This window comes from Gopherus evgoodei, chromosome 13 (genome assembly GCF_007399415.2).
Source record: "Gopherus evgoodei ecotype Sinaloan lineage chromosome 13, rGopEvg1_v1.p, whole genome shotgun sequence".
Classification (NCBI taxonomy): domain Eukaryota; kingdom Metazoa; phylum Chordata; order Testudines; family Testudinidae; genus Gopherus; species Gopherus evgoodei.
The window spans coordinates 6,893,638-6,914,899 of NC_044334.1; the positions used below are offsets into that span (position 1 = coordinate 6,893,638).

Consider the following 21,262-nt stretch of genomic DNA (forward strand, 5'->3'; position numbering starts at 1 on the left):
TTGCTGGGTCATATTGACTGTCCTCTGTCAGTGCAAGGTTTTATCTATTAGACAGTTTCTAGTGTTTTGTCAAGTCTGATTTTAAAAGACTCAGTGATGTGTTTTCCACCACGTGTCTTGCGAGATCATTCCAGTATCTTATGGACTATGTGGCCATGCCCACAATACACTGTAGTTAAAACTTATGATTGTTGCTAGCACAGTTTCCCAATTCTTTACTGGGATCTGCTAGTGTGGATCCTTATCCCAATATGGAGTCCCATTAAAGTCAATGGGACCTTTTTTGGCGGTTTGGGTCCACACTAGCAGATCTCAGTGTTGGACTGGGTTCACACTGTAAAGAATAGATCCTCTTAAATTCACCTTTTTTTGAAGTTGGTAGTTTACTCAGAGTAAAAGTTTATAATACGAGTACATCTTCTGAGGTCCAAACCTGCTCCAATAGGCTAAATTCCAATTGACTTCTTTGGTTGCAGGATTAGGGCCAAGAATTGTGTTCTTTCTTGTAAATCTTAATGATGCAGTACTAGAAGTGGGCTTAAGAGAGCATTTAACTGGAACAGAACACTATCAAAGGATGGGGTTTGTCATTCTGCTACATAAGTGCTGAAGAATTCATTTTCAGGATACGAGATGTTTTAGGATCGATATTCCAGTACAATGACTTTATTTCTATCATATCACATGACTTAGGTATATTAAATCACTTTGTCAGATGAATGTTGATGCACTAATGTGGCAGTTACGTATGGTAGTATTACTGAATTACTGCATTCCCATTGGTCTAGAGAAAAGCCCTAGTGGGTGCTATAGCCTAATAGAGACCAGTTTTGTCATAAAAGTAACTACACCTCTACCTCGATATAATGCTGTCCTCGGGAGCCAAAAAATCTTACCGCGTTATATCGAACTTGCTTTGATCCACTGGAGTGTGCAGGGCCTCCCCCCCCCGGGAGCACTGCTTTACCACGGTTCTATCCAAATTCATGTTATATTGGGTCGCATTATATCAGGGTAGAAGTGTATCTTAAAAGCACATTATATTGGCTGCAGTTTATTAATAAATTTCTGATTAGCTTAAATGTTTGGGGGTTTGTTTTATTTATTTTTTTTAAAGATAAGTCATGCAGCCATCTGACTAGGTGACCCTGTTTCCACTAGCATAATGGCCTACATTTCCAAAAGTATCTAATGACTTTGGATGCCTCAGTTTTTCAGTACCCATCATGAGACACCTTATTGCACCAATCACTATGAATTCCTGGTCTATTACTGGGGCCCCTAGGCACTACTGTAGTACAGATAGCAGTAGTAGTACTACTACTATTACTACTAAAAAATGAAGTCTCACATGACATTATCATGAGCAAACTAGGGAAATGTGGTCTAGACAAAATTACTGTAAGGTGGGTGCAAATCTGGTTGAAAGACCCTATTCAAAGATTAGTTTTCAATGATTCACCATCGAATTGGAGGCATATCTAGTGGGATCCTGCAGCAGTCTGTCCTGTGTCCAGTACTATTCATATTTTCATTCTTGACTTAGATAATGGAGTGGAGAACGTGCTTATAAAATTTGCAGATGACAAGCTGGGAGGTGTTGCTAGGAAAGAACAGTGTGAAATCTACTATGCATAGTAGATGCAGTTTTGAAGGACAGGATTAGAATTCAAAATGACTTTGAGAAAATGGAGAATAGGTCTGAAATCATCAAGCTGAAATTCAATAAAGACAAATGCAAAGCATGACACCTTGGAAGAAAAAAATCACGCACAACTATAAAATGAGGAATAACCGGATAGGCAGTAATACTGCTGCAAAATATTTGGGGGTCATAGTGGATCAGAAACTGAATGAGTCTACAATGTGATGCAGTTGCAAAGAGCTAATGTTGTGGGATGTAATAACAGGAGTGTTATAAGGTAATAGTCCCAACTACTCAGCGCTGGTGAGGCGTCAGCTGGAGTACAGTGTCCAGTTCTGGGTGTCACTTTAGAAAAGATGTGGACAAATTGGAGAGAGTCCAGAGGGGAGTAACAAAAACAATAAATGTTTTAGAGAAGCTGACCTATGAGGAAAGATTTAAAAAATGGGGGATATTTAGTCTTGAGAAAAGAAGGCTATTGGGGGACCTGATAGCAGTCTTCAAATATGTTAAGGGCTGTTAAAAGAGGACAGTGATCAATTGTTCTCCATATCCGGAATGATATTAGCCCAAGAAGTGATCAGCTGAATCTGTAACAAGGGAGATTTAAGTTAGATACAGTTAGAAAGTTTTTCCTAATAAGAATAGTTAAGCACTGGAACAGGCTTACAAGGGAGGTTATGGAATCCTCCTCATTGGATGTTTTTAAGAACAGGTTGGACAAACACCTGTCAGGGGTGGTTTAGGTATACTAGGTCTGGCCTCAGCACCAGGGAATGGATAAGATGACCTCTCAAGGTCCCTCTCAGCCCTTCATTTTTATGATTCAGGGGCCTAATTTTCAAAGAGAAGATGCTCTGTATATCTTCAGCATGCTAAGGTATCTCAAGTTGGGCATCCAAAATCACTGGTCACTTTTGCAAATGTAGTCCACTATATTTTACAGTGTCCAGAGCCAATGAAGTTATTCAGTTGTTTTAGATGCTGTGACCCAGGAATCTCTTAGTGCCAACTTGCAAGGGACACACGGGGTGAATAGGAACTACAGGAATCTCCTGGGTCTGATATATATATTCTGGTTTACCAAAGAGTGTCATGTGTGGTCTCAGAAAAATCCTAGTATTACAGTGGTCATCAGTATCATTGCAAAACACACATACAAATGTTGTGTAAGAAGTTACATATGTATGCTGAAAATTATGTTCTTAAGAGCTGTGCATAGGGCCTGGTCACCAGCAATGGTGAAAAACAGGTTTTCTGTCAGACAAGATACGTTTATCTAGGTGTCTGTTTATATGTAAATTATGTGTTGCATCATTTCCAGTGGGGCTCCTCCCACTGGTCTGAACCAAATGCTAATGAAGGATTGTGAAAACTTCAAAGAGAAAAATAACCAGAGGAAGTCAGGAGTGGGGATGGGGGATGACCTTAGTTTGATGTGCCCATGAACGGTTAGCTGTAGTACATTTGGGGGACAAAGACGACATCCTGGCATCCTTCGCCTAGGAAGGACAATGAGTTTGCTTGGCGAGGGGTTGCCAGGCTTGGTTGAAAACACTGGAGAGAACTTTGGGTGAAATAAGCTTCTTTAGACAAGTGGTAAACTTGTTAAGTTTAGTCTCTAGAAAGTGTGTTGTGGTGTGTGTTTTGTTAATATATGTAACCATTTGTTTCCATTACTCTTACTCACTGTCACTTCAACCTTGTTCTTTGGTAATAAACTTATTCTTGTTTTCACTATAAATATATCCAAGTGCTGTGGTGTTAAGCAAAATAATCCTAAGCTGAATCTTACAAGCTGGTGTGTACTGTTCTTTGGGAACAGCAGGCCTGGTAATTCTGTGAGTGTTCAGGGGAAAAAGAGCTGAACTCTACAGGGAATTTGGAGCTCTCCGGGGTTGGTGTGTGCCTATCACTATCCTGTATAGAGAGCGCAAGGCCTGCGGTGGCCTGGAAGGCAGTGCTCATGTTGCCAAGAGCCTGGTGGTTTCAAGGAGCTGATCCACAGCATTTCCTCACACCTAGGGCAGGTGGTAGTGAGGTGCCTTGCAACGCTAGGTGTCCTGGGGAGCATCATAGATGCTTCAGATAATAGCAGCAGTTAAATTATTTTAGCTACTTATATGGCCATTGTTACAATAGTATCTTAGTTTCTCACAATTTTTAATGCACTTTTCCTCAGAACACCCCTGTGAGGCAGGGCAGTATTTCCATTTTCCCATCTGTAAAGTGGAGATAAGACACAGAGAGACTAAGGCCCAGATCCTGAAAGATATTAGGCTCCTAACTTTCATAAATCAATAGAATTGAGGAGCCTAAGTACCTTTGTGGATCTGGGCCAAGTGACTTGCCCAAGGTCACATAGGAATTTGACCTAATTATTGGATCATGCTTTCTCTCTGACTGTCTCAAAGCCAGCTGGAAAGCCCTTTCAATTACTGATTTGACTCGCAGTAGATTGAATTAATGCCACTTGAGGTTTACATACTCAAATGTATATATTCTTGCTTTTTCCCCCATTTAGCTCATATAGCTGTGACATAAAGAATATCAGTGAGTATTAAATTATTCTTCTGATGTCAAACTGGGGTTTGTTCAGAATATGAGTCCATGAGAAAATGGAAGTGCTGATATAAAAAAGGCATGAAGAATGAATTTTATTAATATTTAAAACATTTGAGACATTTTCCATTTCTATTAAAATTGTAATAAAGCAACTGGTAACTATTTTATGTTCTGTACTAATAGAAACATTTCTGAAAATGTATTACTATATTTCACATTTTTTATTGCAATAGAACATAGAAGTCCAAACAAGTTAAAGGCCCCATTGTGTATATAGTTAAAATTTTTGTCATCAGGGAAGCAGTTGAAACTTAAAGCTGAGATTGTCAACTAGTGAGTGTTGTCTCATTGCAAAAGCATAGTAAGTGTTATAAAATTAGCATGACTTATCTGAAGGCAAAATAACATTGTTTAAAATATGATTTCTGTAAAATAAACTTAACTAAAGTCGGAAAATCTTGACCAAAAAGAATCATATAGTTACAAGTATATGGCATTTATAAACCCAAGATCCCCCAGATTCTTCTGTTGACAAGAAAATAACGAAGTCTGAAACCTTAATATTGCAAACTGTAATAGGATTGTAGTATGAGATTTCTGACCAGCAAAGTGAAAAGGAAGATAAACTGAGCAGCTGAAGTAATAATTTTAAACATGTTGGAGCTGTTTCATTCCCCAGCAATCTATTTAAACACAAAACAATTGAAACTGCTTCCAGTGAAACAAATCTTTGAGTCTCTAAGAAAGTTATTACATAAATATCGAGGTAGTTTTGGACATTTCTCTTTCACTCTTCATGTATAAACAATAGGAGATCAAGCTCTGGAAGCTATTTTGTCAAGTACAGAGTAGTGACCTATATGCAAAACTAGAAAGAAACTCTAATAAAAGAGTTTACATTTCTATAGTGCTTTTCATTCTGGAGGATCCCAGAACATTTCACAAACTATAAATCTACAATACCACAGCAATGCAGACATCTCTAGGGTGAAGGGCTTCAACCAACTGGCACACCTGACAATAATGTCAGAGGGGAAACTTTGGCATAGGATACGGAGTCAAATCTCCATTCTTCAAGAAAGTGCTGTTGGGTCTTCAGTATCCACATGGAGCAAAGAGGACTTCAGAGTTGTTTAAGGTCTTGTCCAAGACACCCCCACATATTCAAATTTATATAACTCAATGTATTACCTCAGTAGGATGAAGAAATGAGTTGGCCCTGCCATGTGTTAAACCTGTAGTTTCAAGGACTCTATTTTAAACCTGACATCTAGGTCTCTAAGCCATTCCCTTGAGGACATGAACAAGGAGACTGAAGAAATATTAAAAATAAAAATGGAGAATTTTAATATTTCACAGATTTAATTCAAGTTGGGGAAAAGTTTCATTATATATGATCAGTTTAGCAACAACTGGAAATCATGAATTAGAATAAAAGTAGACAGAATAAGAATTTTTCACAGTAGATCTTTTGTATTATTGTGTGCTACTTTCTCTATAATCTTCCTTATCGGAAATCTCTCTTGCTGTAGCAGGAAGTTGGTGGTCTGTGTGCTGCAACCCACAAAGAGTTTGCAATATATTGTTTTGCCTGCAAATACATGTTGCATCTGCTTATTCAATTAAAATGCCTCATTGTAAAGTGAAGTAAAGGAATTGAGAGGTAAATTAACTCCTTTCATTTAGCATGTAAAGAATTACAGTTCACTGGTGGTGATGCTTTATGTTGTAATTCAGGAGATGTGGGTCTAATTTCTGGTGCTGGTTTCTCCCTCCACTGCCATCTCGGGAGGATAGGTAAGTGTGTATTCTGCTCCGGAGGGACTCATGGGAGGGGAGGTAATGCCTTTTGTCACACACACTGCTCACTGTGACTGATTAAAAAGTAACATTGACAATCTCTAGCTAGAGTCCTTCCAGTCCTACGTGACCACAAAGATGGTTGCCACTAAGATCCAAAACCTTCTGATGAGGAGTTTAGAAAAGTGTGTGTATGATCCAAGAACCTCTTAATGGCAACTGGAAACAGGGTTACAAGAGTATCTTGATTCTGGCATGTACATTCTAGTTTATCAGAGAATGTAATGTCAGATCTTAAATGAATAGCAGGGTCACACTGGTCATCAATATTGTGAAAGATATGTACAGATGCTATGTAAGGAGTTATGTGTATATATACTGAAAATATGTTTTTAATGTCTGTATCAAGGCAGAAGTGGTTTCCTCCGGACAGGAGGTAAGAAGTTTGTCTGTCAGGATGTAAATTAAACATTGTAAGCTAACACAATGGATGCCAATTTACAAACAAAGTCAAGTTAGCAAGGAGATCTGAAGTCAACAGAGAAGCAGCACACAGGAAAAATAAGTCTCGGATGGTTATCCTGGCCAGTGTACAAAGCCAATGAACTTCGGGGCATATTTGAGGCAAAGACGACACCCCATTATCTACACCTAGGAAGTAAATGAGCAGTGCATTTACATTCATGAACATGGGATCTCAGCCAATCTTGGTTGAAGATGCTGTAAAATATTTTGGGGGTGAGAAACGTAGCTGTCAGATGAATGTCCTTTCTAATGAAGTTTAGTCTCTAGAAAGGATGTTATGATTTTGTTTTATATGTAACCATTTGTTTCCAGTATCCTTACTCATTATCTCCTGAATCTTTAGTCTGTAATAATAAAAACAAAAGAAAGCTTTTATCATCGGTATAAAATGGTGTGATCCTGAGCTGGATCATACAAGCTGGTGTGTATATTGTTCCTTTGGAATAGTGAACTTGGTAGTTCTGTGAGTAACCAGTGTCAGGGGCTGGCTATCACAGGGGAATGCTTCAAAGGGCCTGCGGGGCACATATTGTTAACCTGCAAGACAGAGTAAAGGGTAGGACTGCACAGAGGAGATTGTTTGAGTGGGTCACAGTCTGGTGGAGTTAGGGAGCTGACATCCAGCCAAGCATAAGTAAGACTCCCTCATGCTGGAGCGGGGGGTAACAAGGTGACTCACAGGGCCCTCCTGGGAAAAAATGTAAGGCTGTAAATATGGTGTCATATTTAATTTTTTATTCATTTCTGCCAGGAAGAAAGTAAGTTTCCCCAAGTTTTCTAAACTGAGTTCTGAAAGTATAGCCTTAGCTAACATACCACAGACTAAACAAAAGATAATTCAGAATTTTTCTTTAACTATAGGGGTTCTCAGTTATATAATTGAAATGTTCATTTTAAGAGGAAATATACCTAATTTGAGGCAGCATGTTGGCATGACCTGTGAAGTGGTATACAGGATCTTAACTCCATGAAGATAATCCCCTTTCCAGCCTAGCAGCTGGTGGCAGTTGATAGTGCTATGAAGGGCATGTCTACTTTGCATTCGGAGGTGAGACTGCAGCTCAGATAGGCATATCTTAACAGCTTTAATCTAGCGACCACAGCTAAATATGGTGGCATGTGCTTGCAATACAAGTGTGTACCCAGAGTCCCAGGTGAGCTTGTACAGCCCATGCAGCCCCATCTTCACTGATATTTTTAGTCATGCTAGCTAAATTAAAGCTAGTACATTTGTGGCTACCCATGCTGCAGTCCCATCTTCAACTGCCATGTAGACCAGGGGTCGGCCACCTTTCAGAAATGGTGTGCCGAGTCTTCATTTATTCACTCTAATTTATGGTTTTGCGTGCAGTAATACATTAATGTTTTTAGAAGGTCTTTCTATAAGATTATAATATATAACTAAACTATTGTTGTAAGTAAAGTAAATAAGGTTTTTAAAATGTTTAAGAAGCCTAATTTAAAATTAAATTAAAATGCAGAGCCCCCCGGACCAGTCCCCAGGACCAGGACAGTGTGAGCGCCACTGAAAATCAGCTTGTGTGCCGCCTTTGATACGCGTGCCATAGGCTGCCTACCCAGAGAGAGGAGCACTCTTGCTGGTCAGTTCGTAGGATGCCACTGACATTTAGTTTTAAATAAATACTTTTCCCTTCTCTGTCAATTGTAGTCCCATGGGACCTTTTCTATCAAGAGAATATATTCTAGAAGTAAATAATTAAAATATTTGGAAAAATCTAAAAATAAGTGTAAAGTCCATTATACTGATGGCTTGCATTTTTTCAACATTATGATGAAGTACACAGGCAATACATTTAAAACTGATTAACAAATATTTTATCAGACAATATATAATTAATTCATAAAACTCACTGCCACAAGAAATAAATGGAGAAATGATCTTAGATTAAAAGATAATCCTATTTATTTAAATAAATTACAGTAACACCAGCTAGGATTATAATTTATAAGAGATATAAACTTTCATACTTCAGAACAGAATCTAGACATGAATTGACAGGGGTTAGGAAGAAGCATCTTTTGTGGGTAGGCTATTGTATAATTGTCTGTTACACGAGTTTAATGCCTTCCTTTAAAGTCATGTTCTGAGACCTGGTCTAAGAATTCTTAAGTCCTCTTTGCATGGTCAGCATGTTATAGAATAAAGAAATAGTTCATTTGTAGGAACCTATTGAATAACTACAACAAAGCACAATGGTCATTAAGCTGATTGAAAGTATCATGATATATTCCCAAGGATCTTGGATGCATGAGAGAATTTTAATTATGTCCCTGTGCAGGGTGGGTATTATATGCAAGCAATCCAAGCTGCTTAGGGCCTCATGCAGGCTGAGAAACTCAAACTAGCCCAATTTTCCCTTCTGGCAGTGAGACTGGAGAGAGTGCAACTCCTGGCCTAATTTCCTCCTCTCTTCCTGTCCCCCATCAGACTGAAGCCCCACCTGTTCTTAAGGCCAAGCTGTGACAGCATGGGCTAGTTGCCATTTCAGGTGAAGGAGCGAGTATATGGTCTTTGGCAAGGAATTAAGCATCTCATGTGAAATTAGCTGTACCAAGTGAAGAGCTGTGCGGGTAGCTTGTTAAAGGCACACAGATGCAGGGAATTAATGCTAAATAGCAATTCTTTTACAATGCTGTGGGAAGAGAAAGATTGAAAATTTTGAAAGAAAAAAAATCTTATAAAAAAGAATCTTAATGAAATTTTCATACACCAATTTTGACAACACAACAGAGAGAGAATTAAAACTGAGACCGAACACTAGTAATCAAAAGGTTTTGTGAGAGCTCAGTGGGCCCTTCTGTTCAGTCCTGCAACTTTTGTTTTATCTCATCTTGCAGAATTTTTGTTTTAAAGCCACAGTGAAGAAAAGTTCTGACCACAGCCTGAGTAACCTTACTGAGAAGAGGGTGTTCTCACACCCCTGTTCTTGCATGTCATCATCCGGATGCAATGGTGAAAGCTGTGAAAGGGCAATTCTTTGAAAAGGTTTTGGATTGTGTGTGGCTGGATGATGAGAATTTGATGCATCTGCCATTTTGACAATTCTTATCACTGTGTTTGAGGGCAAGAAGAAAGGCATGTATAGCTTAGTTTTTGGATCTAACTGGACCCAGATTAATTAAGGCACCATGATCTGGTCTCTCAAAATGTTATGTAATGTAATAGCTTCCTGTCAAACCTGGGGCATTGCAAACAGGTTGAAATTTACAATCATCTGATTGGTTTGAGTAGCAGCTGTGTTAGTCTCTATCTGCAAAAAGAACAAGGGTACTTGTGGCACCTTAGAGACTAACAAATTAATTTGAGCATAAGCGTTCGTAGGCCTAAAGAGATTTTACTCCACTTCCTAGAAGACAGTTGTCCATATTACATAGACCACCACCACCACAACTGACATTTAATTAGCCCTTCTGTTGACCATCTCAGTAGGAGGACCAAGGAATGAAAGGGGATTGACTAGGAAAATAGAATCTGCCATCCAGAGTTAGATGAAGCAAATTGGTTTAGTTCAATGTCCTTTTCCTGTTCCTAAAATGTCAGGTTTTGTTTGTTTGTTTGTTTTGGTTAATTAACATTTCCATAATATTTAAAAAATGTTATTCAGGATGCAAAGTCATATTGTTGTCTGACAAAAGCTTTCAAATATGGAATTACTGGGCCTTGCAGCACCAAGGGATCTGATGATGTAATCACTAAACCAAGGTATCTCAATGAGTGATGCCAGGGAGGTGTTGGCATGGATCCTTTCTGCAGCCAGCTTTCAGGTTGCTGCCTTCAACCTGCTGCACACACAGGATCTTTCCTGAGCCTGATCCTCTGTGCCTCCTGACATTTCTTTTGATTGGTCACTCTGGGTAATATGGTGCCCTCTATTAGCTAGATATTAATTTGGGTTGCTGCCCCTCCCAGAGGGCTGTGTGGCCCAACCCTTTCCCTCACCCTTGTGCTGGGGATGGAAGTCAGCCAGCAGCTTAGTTACAATATGCACATCTCTGACCTCCTCCTCCAACTTCTTTATGGCAGTTAAACGCTAAAATGTTTGGGATATGTGTATACTCTACTCATAGGGTGTGATTACAGCTTGAGTAGACATACCTAAGCTAAACCTGTACAAGCCCACTGAGAAACCTGGGTAATTGTTTACAGGGCTACTCTGTGCTGAAGCACACACTGCTATAGCTTCAACTTAGAGCTAGCTCGGGTATGTCTACTCAAACTGCAATCGCATCCTGCAAATACAGTATAAACAAACCCTTAGTTCCATCATTCCTTCTTTCACACAGGTTTTGTTATTTTGCTTTTTACAAAAAAGAGAAAGCACCATAGCTCAGACAATAGGATTTCACATACGGGCAAACATTTCCTATTGCACTGTACTATGTATACCTCTACCACAATATAAGTGCTAAAGTATCTATAGTTGCAATACAGAGAACTTGAAAGTATCTGCCTTCCAGTGTTGTTTAAGAAGATCAGTTTCAGCCTGCTAAAGTTATAACACAGCTATTTTTAAGAACAACTCTGTAGCTGTTAATTTTGGCAGAGTTGAAGAGAAACAAATAAGCACTCTCTGGAATCAGATCATGTTATATTTCCATAAACCATGTCCTTTCTAGCCTTCCTATTATGGTGTACGTATTTTAGCTTTTGCTATGCTCTGTATTTGCCATTCCTAAGGTGTATGAAATATGTAAGAAAAAACATGTTATGCCTGCATAAATGTAGATTTCCTCATGTCTTTATCTGATTATCTTAGTCTACAATTAAAAATAAATACCTGGTTCATCTCAACCCACCCTCAACTTTGACTGTGAAGATGAAGCCATGTGATGTCACATCTGTCTGTTCTGTTTCTCATTATGGCACATCAGTTTCATTTACACCATCAAAAGCAGCTCTTTTGAGATCCCTGGCTAGTTCATGTTTTTGCTTTATTCCAACTTGGGCCAGGTCATCATGACTTTGTAAAGTGGAACATCCATCAATCTGCTTCACCAGTCACAAGTGTTATGGCAAAGTAGCAGCAAATGAGTTGAGAAGCTGGAGTGGTTACAGTGGGTAATTTTGTAACTGACTGCTAGAGGATAGCTTGATTTCATAAAGTTGCCTTTGTAGAGGCTAAGAGTAATAAACGTGAGTGAAAAAAGCACGTGTACAAACACACACATCCCAGCCATATTGCTTTACAACTAATTTCCTTCTCATTTTTTTTCTCCTGAAATTTAATACAACTTCGGATGATCACCTAAGCAAAGCATTACATTACCAAAAAAAAAAAAAAAAAAGTAGTGCAAACAAGTAGGTGCTTTTCAGACAATGAGAAGGATTAGAAATACAGTTGTTGCATGTTATATAAACACTGCAGAACACAAATTCCTTTATTGTCTTATTCTGGGATTAAAAGTTTAAGGGCCCAATTCTGCACTGTTTTGGAGTGTCTCCTTTGAAATATTAAATGCTCTTAACTCCACTGAAATGAAGGGCTCTTGGTACTATGTAAGAATTGGGTCCTAACCCACCACCATCTCTTTATGCAAATAGTTGGGAATCCTGTTACCAGCAGGGGTTAAATTTTCAGGTGAAAGATTTGAATGTTCTGTAGCGATATTGTTCTTTCTGTATCCATGCCCTTCTTGATAGCACCATACTTTGGAGTCAAGCATTTTGAGTACAGTAAGAAGTGCAGGGCTTTGTGTTGAATGCCATGATACAACAGCTGTATATTAGGAAGTATGTTGAGATAATGGTTAGCAGAGAGGTACGCTATACGTAATGCTGATGCAAAGATTTTATTTGTGATCTCCTTTGGGCAGGAATTGCCTCTGTGGTTCTGTATAGTATCAGGCACACATGGTGCTCAGTAAATATATGAAAATAATAATGCACAAAGGATTGGCATCCCTGACTCACTTCTTGGAAACTCAAACTTCCTTCTGACATACCTGACACATGGGACAGCACTCAAGCGGTCATCAAAGTCTTCACTGTCTTCTTAAACATCTGCTGGTGCCTTCTGGAAAACTTTGAAAAACATCCTATTGAAATATTGGCCTTTGATGAAACAGGATCTTTGATTTCTTAGTTCAACTGCCTCTGGTGCTGATTGGCCACCTCCAGACGTTTGCTCAGTGTGACATCACAGTGCTCTGTTTGAAAGTGACTGGTATGTCATAAATACAGGGAAATAAGCAGACCAGCTTTCTCATGTGAATAGTAAAATGAATTCCCCACGTCAAATTATTCTTAAAAAGAAATTTTTACAAACATTGCCAGATGACATCAGCAGCTCTGAAGGCCCATTTGAGAGATCGTTAAGACTGGCTCATGTTGCTGTGTATCTTGTAAAATCGTCTAGCAGCTGGTAGTAGCACTCTTCAGAATTGGGCATGCTGCACGATGTAGCTTTGTGAGGCTGTGCAATCACTAATGTATCACAATCCATCTGAGGGTGGCAGTTGTCATGCTCATTACCTCTCTCGGTTCACTGATGTCAGCAAGAGAGAGGAGAATTTTGTTATTTAAGCCTTTTTATTACACTGCATTCACATCTGGCAAAAAGTAGGCATGTTTCCTGCCTATTGAACCCTGTATGTCAATAAGACCCTTGCCAATTCTACAGTTTTAAAATCAGTAATCAGCTACCAGTCTAGACTCATGCATTTGTGTCTCTGCTAGTGAATGACAATCCAGCCTTCATGTTTCAGATCCTGCACCATACGGATTTGTGTCTTGCTTAGTATCAACTTGCAAAATATTGAATATTTAGACAAAAAGAATCCTTTTTTGCTTCATACTGAGATTTCACAAGAACTCAATTTTTATAGACTTTTTACTATCAAGTTGGTGCTCTTAAACATATCATCTTATACATTTTCAAACAAGGAACTCTTCCTATTAAGGTCAATGATCTATTAAAAATGTTTACAATCTATGGAATTACTGTTTTTAAGACAAGACATATGGGAATGCATTTTAAAATATCTGTATTGTAATATTGTATAGAATGAGATTTCTTTTATCCAAAGCATTATCACTTTTTCCACCCCCTGTGTTTCAGGGCAGGAGGATTATGATCGACTACGACCACTTTCATACCAGAATACAAACATGGTCTTAATTTGTTATGATGTTATGAACCCTACTAGCTATGATAACGTTTTAATTAAGGTAAGAGACTTCATAATTACTTGGCTCATTCATGTTCAATTTACTATGCTATATGGATGTCAATTACTGATTTGTAACAATGCTTTTGGCAGCCCCACTCCTTAAGATTGTAACTAATAAATGCACTGTTCATTTATCACCACACATCTAGCAATGAGCCTGAGACACAGTGCTGAGATCTGGATAAGAGTTTCTCCAACATTTATGAGTGTTCAGATTTTGGGATTGGGTTTCTGGCCCTCCTGGTTTCTCCATAGTTTTTATATTGTATTGAAACTAAAAGAGCAAAATCTAATTCTCCAGGAGTACCTCATATAAAGCTTGTCTTCTCTCCCTCTCTTTTTATTCATATATTTTTGTTCTATTGTTATTTGCCCCAAAGAACTCTTATACCTGGCATTTAACAACAAGTAATCCTATTTGTGACTCCCTGCTGCAAGGTTGACTGGGACCCCAGATCCAGAAGGCAGAAAGTTCCATGTCAATCCCCTTGCTCGAGTTACTAAGAGAAATTTTTTTTACTATAACTTAGTTTCAGTTCTGTGATTGATTACAGATCTTTAGGCTGAAACATCTAAAGGGAGACGATTGCACACTTACAAAATGTGACCTGCAGCACCTGAAAGTGGTTGTACTCTTATGGAGAATGTTGGCTGGATCATAAATCTTTTTGTTAGTTAATAGCCACAGTTCCACCACTGCCTTAAAAAGAAATAGTATTTTTTTTTTTTACAGAATTTGTGTTTAAAAAAAAAAAAGTGTTCCACTCTCTTGGTTTTCATTCTGTTCTCTTCATCAACGCTGTTGGTGTGTGCAGCTATTCTTGCTGCCACAGTCTGTATAAATTAGAACAAAATTCTTATTTTTAAGATGGTATTAAACATTGAAGAGTAAAGCGCAAAGAAAACCCAAAAACCACCTCTCAGTATAATAGCTGTCAGTGTCCCTCTAATCTCTCTAAGTAGCATATACTCCATCTGTTTCAGAATATACGATGAGCTAGCCCTTCACTCTTTTAAACGGTTTGAAATTTTTTAGTCTGTTTTCTAAGCAATTCTGAAATCAACAGTGAGATAACATTAGTTTTGAGTGTAATGGAGGTGAATTTGATTCTCAAGTTAGTGATGTATGGTATTGGGTACAGGGGAGACAGAGGTAGGTACCTCTTTATATCTTTGAATTTAGTATTTCTGCTCAGTCTTTGTGATGCTCCAAAGTGAAAGCTTAAGACTAAAAGCAGATAAATGAAACAAAGTGCGACTGGTCTGGATTCTGATCTTGTACCTGACTTTAGAGGATTTATTCTGGATTTACACTAGTGTGAGTGAGCTCTTTGGGGGCAGGGACCATATCTTACCTATATGATTGTACAGTACCTGATGTTGATTGGGGCTTTTAGGTGCTTTCATTATATAAATAATAAAATCTGTCTAGATGCGGCAGCTGCTCAGCTCTCAAAAAAATTACTTCAATTGGCTATTTTATTGAAAGCGTGCTCGTTATGGGGCTAATCCTGCTTTCTTGAAGTCAGTAGCAATATTTCATCGCCCAGGATAGAAATTTTGGGTGTGCAAGGAATGCAAGTTCATGTCCTAAAGAAACTACCAGCTTTTCCAAACTATCTCAATCTTTACTCCTGTCCTAAGACACAATGTAGGAGATAGCAGTGGTTTTCAACCTATTTACCACTGTGTTCTGTGGGCCGCATCCAATACTACCTGTATGACCTAGAGGATGTCACATGGGCTGCAGCTGTGTGCTGACTGGGCTTGAGAACCACTGAGATATAGGAAGGCCCATGCAGAGTTAGCCCTCCATGAGCAGAGCACAATTTACTTCTGAATACTTTAAGGAAAGGAGGGGCCCCAGATATTTACAGGTCAGGTTGCAGTATATCTATAAATACTCATTTAAACAAAGAATATCCTACCCTGTTCCTAACACTGGATATGTTCTACAATTTTGTTGGAAACGGAATGCTGATTTTGTTCCTAGGCAGTGTCATTTGGATTTTTTTTAAAAGCTTACCTAAATGTTTCATTTTCCACCATCAGTGGTATCCTGAAGTAAGTCACTTCTGCCGGGGAGTTCCTCTAATACTCATCGGCTGCAAAACAGACCTTCGAAAGGACAAAGAACATTTACGTAAGCTCATGTCTTCTGAGCAGGAACCAATCACATATAACCAGGTAAAGATGATTGCATTTAAGAGTTCTGTCCTTTGCACGAGCAATAGGCACATTTCCTGTAATATGGTATTATTACTCAGGAATAGTAAGCACTGCCATGAACATCTTGACACAAAAAGGAGCATCTTACCTCAAAGGTTACTATTGCTTATTGACGCAAAATTTACCATTCAAGCACCACTTTACAAACATTAACCAAGCCTCACAACACGCCATGTTATGTAGGCAAGTATTGCTATCCCCACTTTACAAATGGGGATGATTAGTCAGTGCTGGAATGACTTGTTCCTTGTTGCACAGGAAGCTTCCACAGAAATGAAACTAGAACCTAGGTCTGCTGCCTCCCTGTTCTTTCCTATAACCTATGGTCATCCCACCTGTTACAGGTCACTAAGACAGCAGCAAAATTTAAGTATTCTGTATACAAGCTTGGGCAACAGCTTGACATGTACCAGAATTTTGCAATATTAAAAAAGGAACTATTGCTGCATCAGTGTCAGAAATTACTGTGTTATTTCCAGTCAGTCAGAAATGAAAATGTTTATCACCTTGTGAAATTCTGCATACTGCCTCCATTGCACTTAGCGACTCTCTTCACCAATGTCAGGCATATGATATTTTATTTAGGTCAGCTCAGGTGCTGCCAGGAGCCTGATACTGTTATTCCAAGAAATTGTGGACATTTATGAAAGCTCCTTTCTAAGAAAAATCTAATCAGTATGGTTTAAAAGAACTGAGGGCTGGTCTGCACTCTAGGAAGATCGACGCTCCTGCAATCGATGCAGCAGGGGTCAATTTAGCAGAATGCAGAGCGCTCTCTGGTTGACCTGGTACTCCAACTCCTCAAGAAGATTAAAGTAAGTCGATGGGAGAGCGTCTCCCGTCAATGCAGCGCAGTGAAGACACTGGGATAAGTCAGCCTAAGCTATGTTGACTCCAGCTACATTATTCACGTAGCTGGAGTAGCGTAACTTAGGTCAATTTACCCTGATAGTGAAGGCAAGCCCCTAGTTCACAAACTTTTCAGACCCTTTACAACAATGTGGCAAACTAAAACTTTCCTATAGGAGAGATCTTCCTTCAGCTCAAGATATGGAACTGCTGCTTTGGTCCCTAAATACCTTGGCTTCAGTCCCAGCTTTGAGTGGATTCTTCACAGGCTCCTCTGACATACGTAGATACAGTATACATTTCCAGATAGAGGTCAATCACCAAATGGATAACAGGCATATACCATCAGTTTGTGTTGTAGAAATGTAAATAATATACAGAATTCTTATGGCTATCAGTTATTAAGAAGCTTCTTTTGGGAGCAGTGTGCTTCAGGATTTCTTGTCTCTTATGCTCCATTTCCTCCTCCTTATTGAATACCTACCTAAAACTGACCCAATTCTTCTGGTTGAGTCATCTTCTGAAACTCATCCACTCTGTTCCTGGCTCAAGCAGAAGGGGCCACTCATGCAACACGAGATATTTCTAATGCTAAGAACTGAGTTTGGGATTCAAACACTGATCCCTCTACCTCTGGAGCCTGCTGACATCTGAAAATGGAGAAATTTTATGTAAAATTGTGGTTGGGGTCAATTTGATTGTACTGTAGGCCCAATTTTCAAATATGGGTCCTGACAGACTGGATACACACCTTATTGCTAACTTGAGCATTCAAGTTTGGGTTTTTGAGGTTCTGTTTAGAGCCCAAACTTTAAAAAAGTTGGGCTTTAACACACAAGGTAGGCAAAGCCTACACCAAGGAGTCTCTACTGCATTGCACTTCCAAGCTGGCTTTTAGATTAAACTTTTAAAAATCAATAAAGTTGTTCTATAAGTGGAGCCTATTAATTTATCATTAAGTGTGTGTTTTACGGTAGCGGTTAGGACCAATACTACTTATTCCTTAACTCTACAAACAAAAGCATCTGCCTTCTTTTGCCTGACCCCATTGTATAAAGATCTCTTCAGAATTATTCACTTCTTCTCACTGTAAGTCCAACAACACTTATGTTTGGTACCTTCCTTTCTCCTAGGGCGAAGCAGCTTGTCAGCAGATGAAGGCACAAGCCTATTTGGAGTGCTCAGCCAAGTGTCGAGAAAACATAGAGGATATTTTTAAAGAAGCAACAAACATTGCATTGAATGCCATGAAAAAAGCTAAGCGCCGAAAAAAGAGGAAACGGTGTTCAATATTATGATGATCCAGACCACTGGGACTATAGAAGAGCTTGTTAAAATCTTGATACGTTTATTACCAATAGTTTATTTTTATAATTTGTCTTTTTCAGTACATTTTTATTCCTACTTTGATTTTTAAAATTTGATTTTGTAATAGTGTGCTTTTTGTTGTACCTCAGATGAAGATTTCAAAGTGCTTTATCAATATTCGTTTGTGGTAGATAGCTACGTATATCTGGATTTTGTTCCTGACCATAAATGACTTAGCCAGGTTCCAAATCCACTCTCTTTTATTTACACTGACAGTGACTGGCAGTCTTTATTACTCATAGTTTTATTCTAGCGCACAGGTGCTGGTAGTTCTGGCTCTGATTTATTGGTCTTTTTCACTGCTGAATTAACATGGAAAGGCTAGAAATGGCTAGTTCAATCAGAGCAGACGGTCAGATTCAGAGAGGGTACAAATCAAAGTTCTATATTGATGAGTTCTAATTAGAATTAAAAAGCAACGGCTCTGTTAACCATTCTTCTCAGAGTAACCTCAAGCAACTGCCCCAAACTATGTACTATTCTGCTGCACCTTTATTAGAATGTGCACTTCATAAAGCAGCTGTTTGGAAATAGATTGTGTGGTCTCTCCAGATTGGATTTATGATAACAGAAAATGTTTTACATCCTTCATTATAGTCTACTCAAAAAGCCAGTCAGCGCAGATATGATGCATCTTGCTAAATGCTTTACCTCTGGCAGTAACAGCAGCCACTATTTTGATACCCAGAGAGAGGATCTAATGTGCAATATAAGCAAACCTTACTTTAAAATAAACAGAAGTGCAATTTATTCAACACCGTGTGCTTGTATGATGTGTGGCAAATTGAGCTATGCTACTTACATCTGTATTAAGAATTACATGGTGAAATCATCCCTACTGCCCCACAATGACTATTTTACCTTCAAGGACAATGCATGCAGGTGTCCTAGTTGCTTCCCATTTAAGTGAGAGGAACCATCCCATTCAAATTAGTACCTGCACTCCAAGATTTTAAAGCCATGAGAAATTTCTCTGTACATGAGGTTACTACAGCTGAAGATCTTTTTCACAATAATGTTGCATTACAGAAATGGCTTATTTTAAAACGATATTTTGCAGCAGAGGTGTTTTTTCTGAAATATGCCATGGTTTGGGCTGTAATAGCAGTCCATCCTAGGGGAGAGCAGGTTGTGTTCACAGCATGTCAGCCAAGTTATTTCTCTGTCTGAGAGGCTTCCATTTGCGGTTTTTGCCAGGATTCTTGCTAACAGCCTGAAAAGTTCTGAAGGTCAGGTTATTAGGTTAGAAACAGTACGTTTCCAGTCTTATCTTCATTTGGTTGTGAATACAGCTGATAGAGAAATCCACCTTGAAATGATCTATTTCCTTTGTGTTGTATGCTAGTGGGATGCAGAGGTTTTGTTAACTTGGAACTGACCCCAAAATAAGCGTGCAAAAAATGCAAGGACCATTAAGATCTATGGAGGTCTTCACGTACCTCCAAGCTTAAAATGGAATAATTTGTAAATCCAAAACAAGCTTTGGACATTCTACGTATCTCCAGAGGCAGTATGCTCAGACTAAACATGAAGGGAAAGAGGGAAAACCTTCACTGCTCTATAGAGAAAGCTCTGATTCAGGAGCTACGCAGCCCTCATTAGGTGGAAAAACATAGTAAGATGTAGATGTGTGTTTTCTTAGCAAAGAGGGATACAATTTTTTTCACTGCACAGCAAGCTATAGCATATAGGCAAAAATTCAGTATACAATATTCTCAAAAATGCCTGAGACTGACAAATACAGTGGTACTAATTCTATTTACCTCATCCAGTGCACTAAGTGACCCATAAACAACTATGTAGGTGAAACCAGACACACAGTCGCTATGCTCTCAAATGAATTGCACACAGGAAAATAATAAGACAAAACACTATATCACAAATGAAATTAGGAGAAGGAGAAAATTAAACTACAGTAATTAAAGGGCCAAATGCTGCAATTTCAGCCTTCGGTCAGAGCCATTTTCAGAAGAACATGGTTTTGGAAAACAATGGTAAAAGTAACATTTAAAAGAAGGTCTTGAAACAGCTCTGTGTTGTATTATTTATTTTGTGCGTTTTTCAGGGTTGACCAGATTACCTGATCTCTAGCTGAATATCACCAGGCTTCCTGCAAACAAAGTCAATGACAAAACATAACATTTAAACCATTAACTTAAAGTTTGTTCTTTAAATAGTTTTTAAAAAGTGTGCATAGCAGCATGGTACAAATATGGGCAAGTTTCACAGTACACACAGTTTAGCATAGGCCACTGAAAAATGTAGTGTTTTAATCAACAGTTTTAGAAATAAATGTTAGGTCTGCATTACTGGTTGACCTAAAACATTTTTAAAGTTTTACTAATGTAGTACCTGGAATTTCAGAAATAAAACAATGCTGGATCAAAAAACCCAGCCCAAAAACAGAACAAGAGATGAAGGAACAGAATTACAGTAAATATCACTTTCTCCCAAGACTGGTGTTTTTTCTGGCAGGTGCATGCCATATTACTGTTGTATATACAAAGGAAAAACACCAAATGTGTTTTGTATTAAATACACTTAAATAATAGGGCTGCAGGCTGGAGAGCAGTGCTTGCATAATACTGTACAGCAGTCTGTGCTGGGAGAGTTCACATTCTTAGCATAACACGAACAGGATTTCTTCCAAGGTTTATTTGCAATATAGCTGTAGTTTACCAGGTTCAGTCTGAAATTATTTGCTGAGAGTGGAAAGAAGAGAGATGCCACATTTTAGTGTCCACCATTGCAACCCAGTTTCACAGTTTCTTCATTTCATCTTTGTTTTTCTGAAGCTTAGTGTGCACCACTTTTAAAGTGGTAAGAAAGTTTCCAAGGAAGAGCAGTAGAAATGTGAGAGCGAGTACAAAAACCTGGAAGTGGGAGGAAAAACACAAAAAAATGATGATCCATTTGTTAAAAAATCTTCCAATTATGACAGCAGTTAGATTTGAAAGGGTTTTTTAAAATAAGGAGGTCCTGGCCATAAGTAACACCCCCTCACCCCACCCCAGGCAAACTGTATACTTGCTTTAAAAAGTGAATCACTATATGTGAAAGTTGTATACAAAATGACAGATCTTCCCTTCG

At 38.6% G+C, this 21,262-nt stretch overlaps 2 protein-coding genes across 2 annotated transcripts in view; one reads left to right on the forward strand and one right to left on the reverse strand.

The window, feature by feature from the left end:
* Positions 1-18,927, forward strand: part of RHOF (ras homolog family member F, filopodia associated) — a 43,640-nt gene extending 24,713 nt beyond the window's left edge. Inside the window, exons 3-5 of the mRNA XM_030582576.1 lie at positions 13,615-13,724; positions 15,779-15,913; positions 17,938-18,927. Of these exons, the coding sequence (XP_030438436.1) occupies positions 13,615-13,724; positions 15,779-15,913; positions 17,938-18,102 (410 nt within the window). The 3' untranslated portion in view covers positions 18,103-18,927. The remainder of the gene's footprint in view (positions 1-13,614; positions 13,725-15,778; positions 15,914-17,937) is intronic.
* Positions 18,928-19,029: 102 nt separating this feature from the next.
* Positions 19,030-21,262, reverse strand: part of TMEM120B (transmembrane protein 120B) — a 42,360-nt gene continuing 40,127 nt past the window's right edge. Inside the window, exon 12 of the mRNA XM_030582575.1 lies at positions 19,030-21,045. Coding sequence (XP_030438435.1) covers positions 20,932-21,045 — 114 coding nt within the window. The 3' untranslated portion in view covers positions 19,030-20,931. The remainder of the gene's footprint in view (positions 21,046-21,262) is intronic.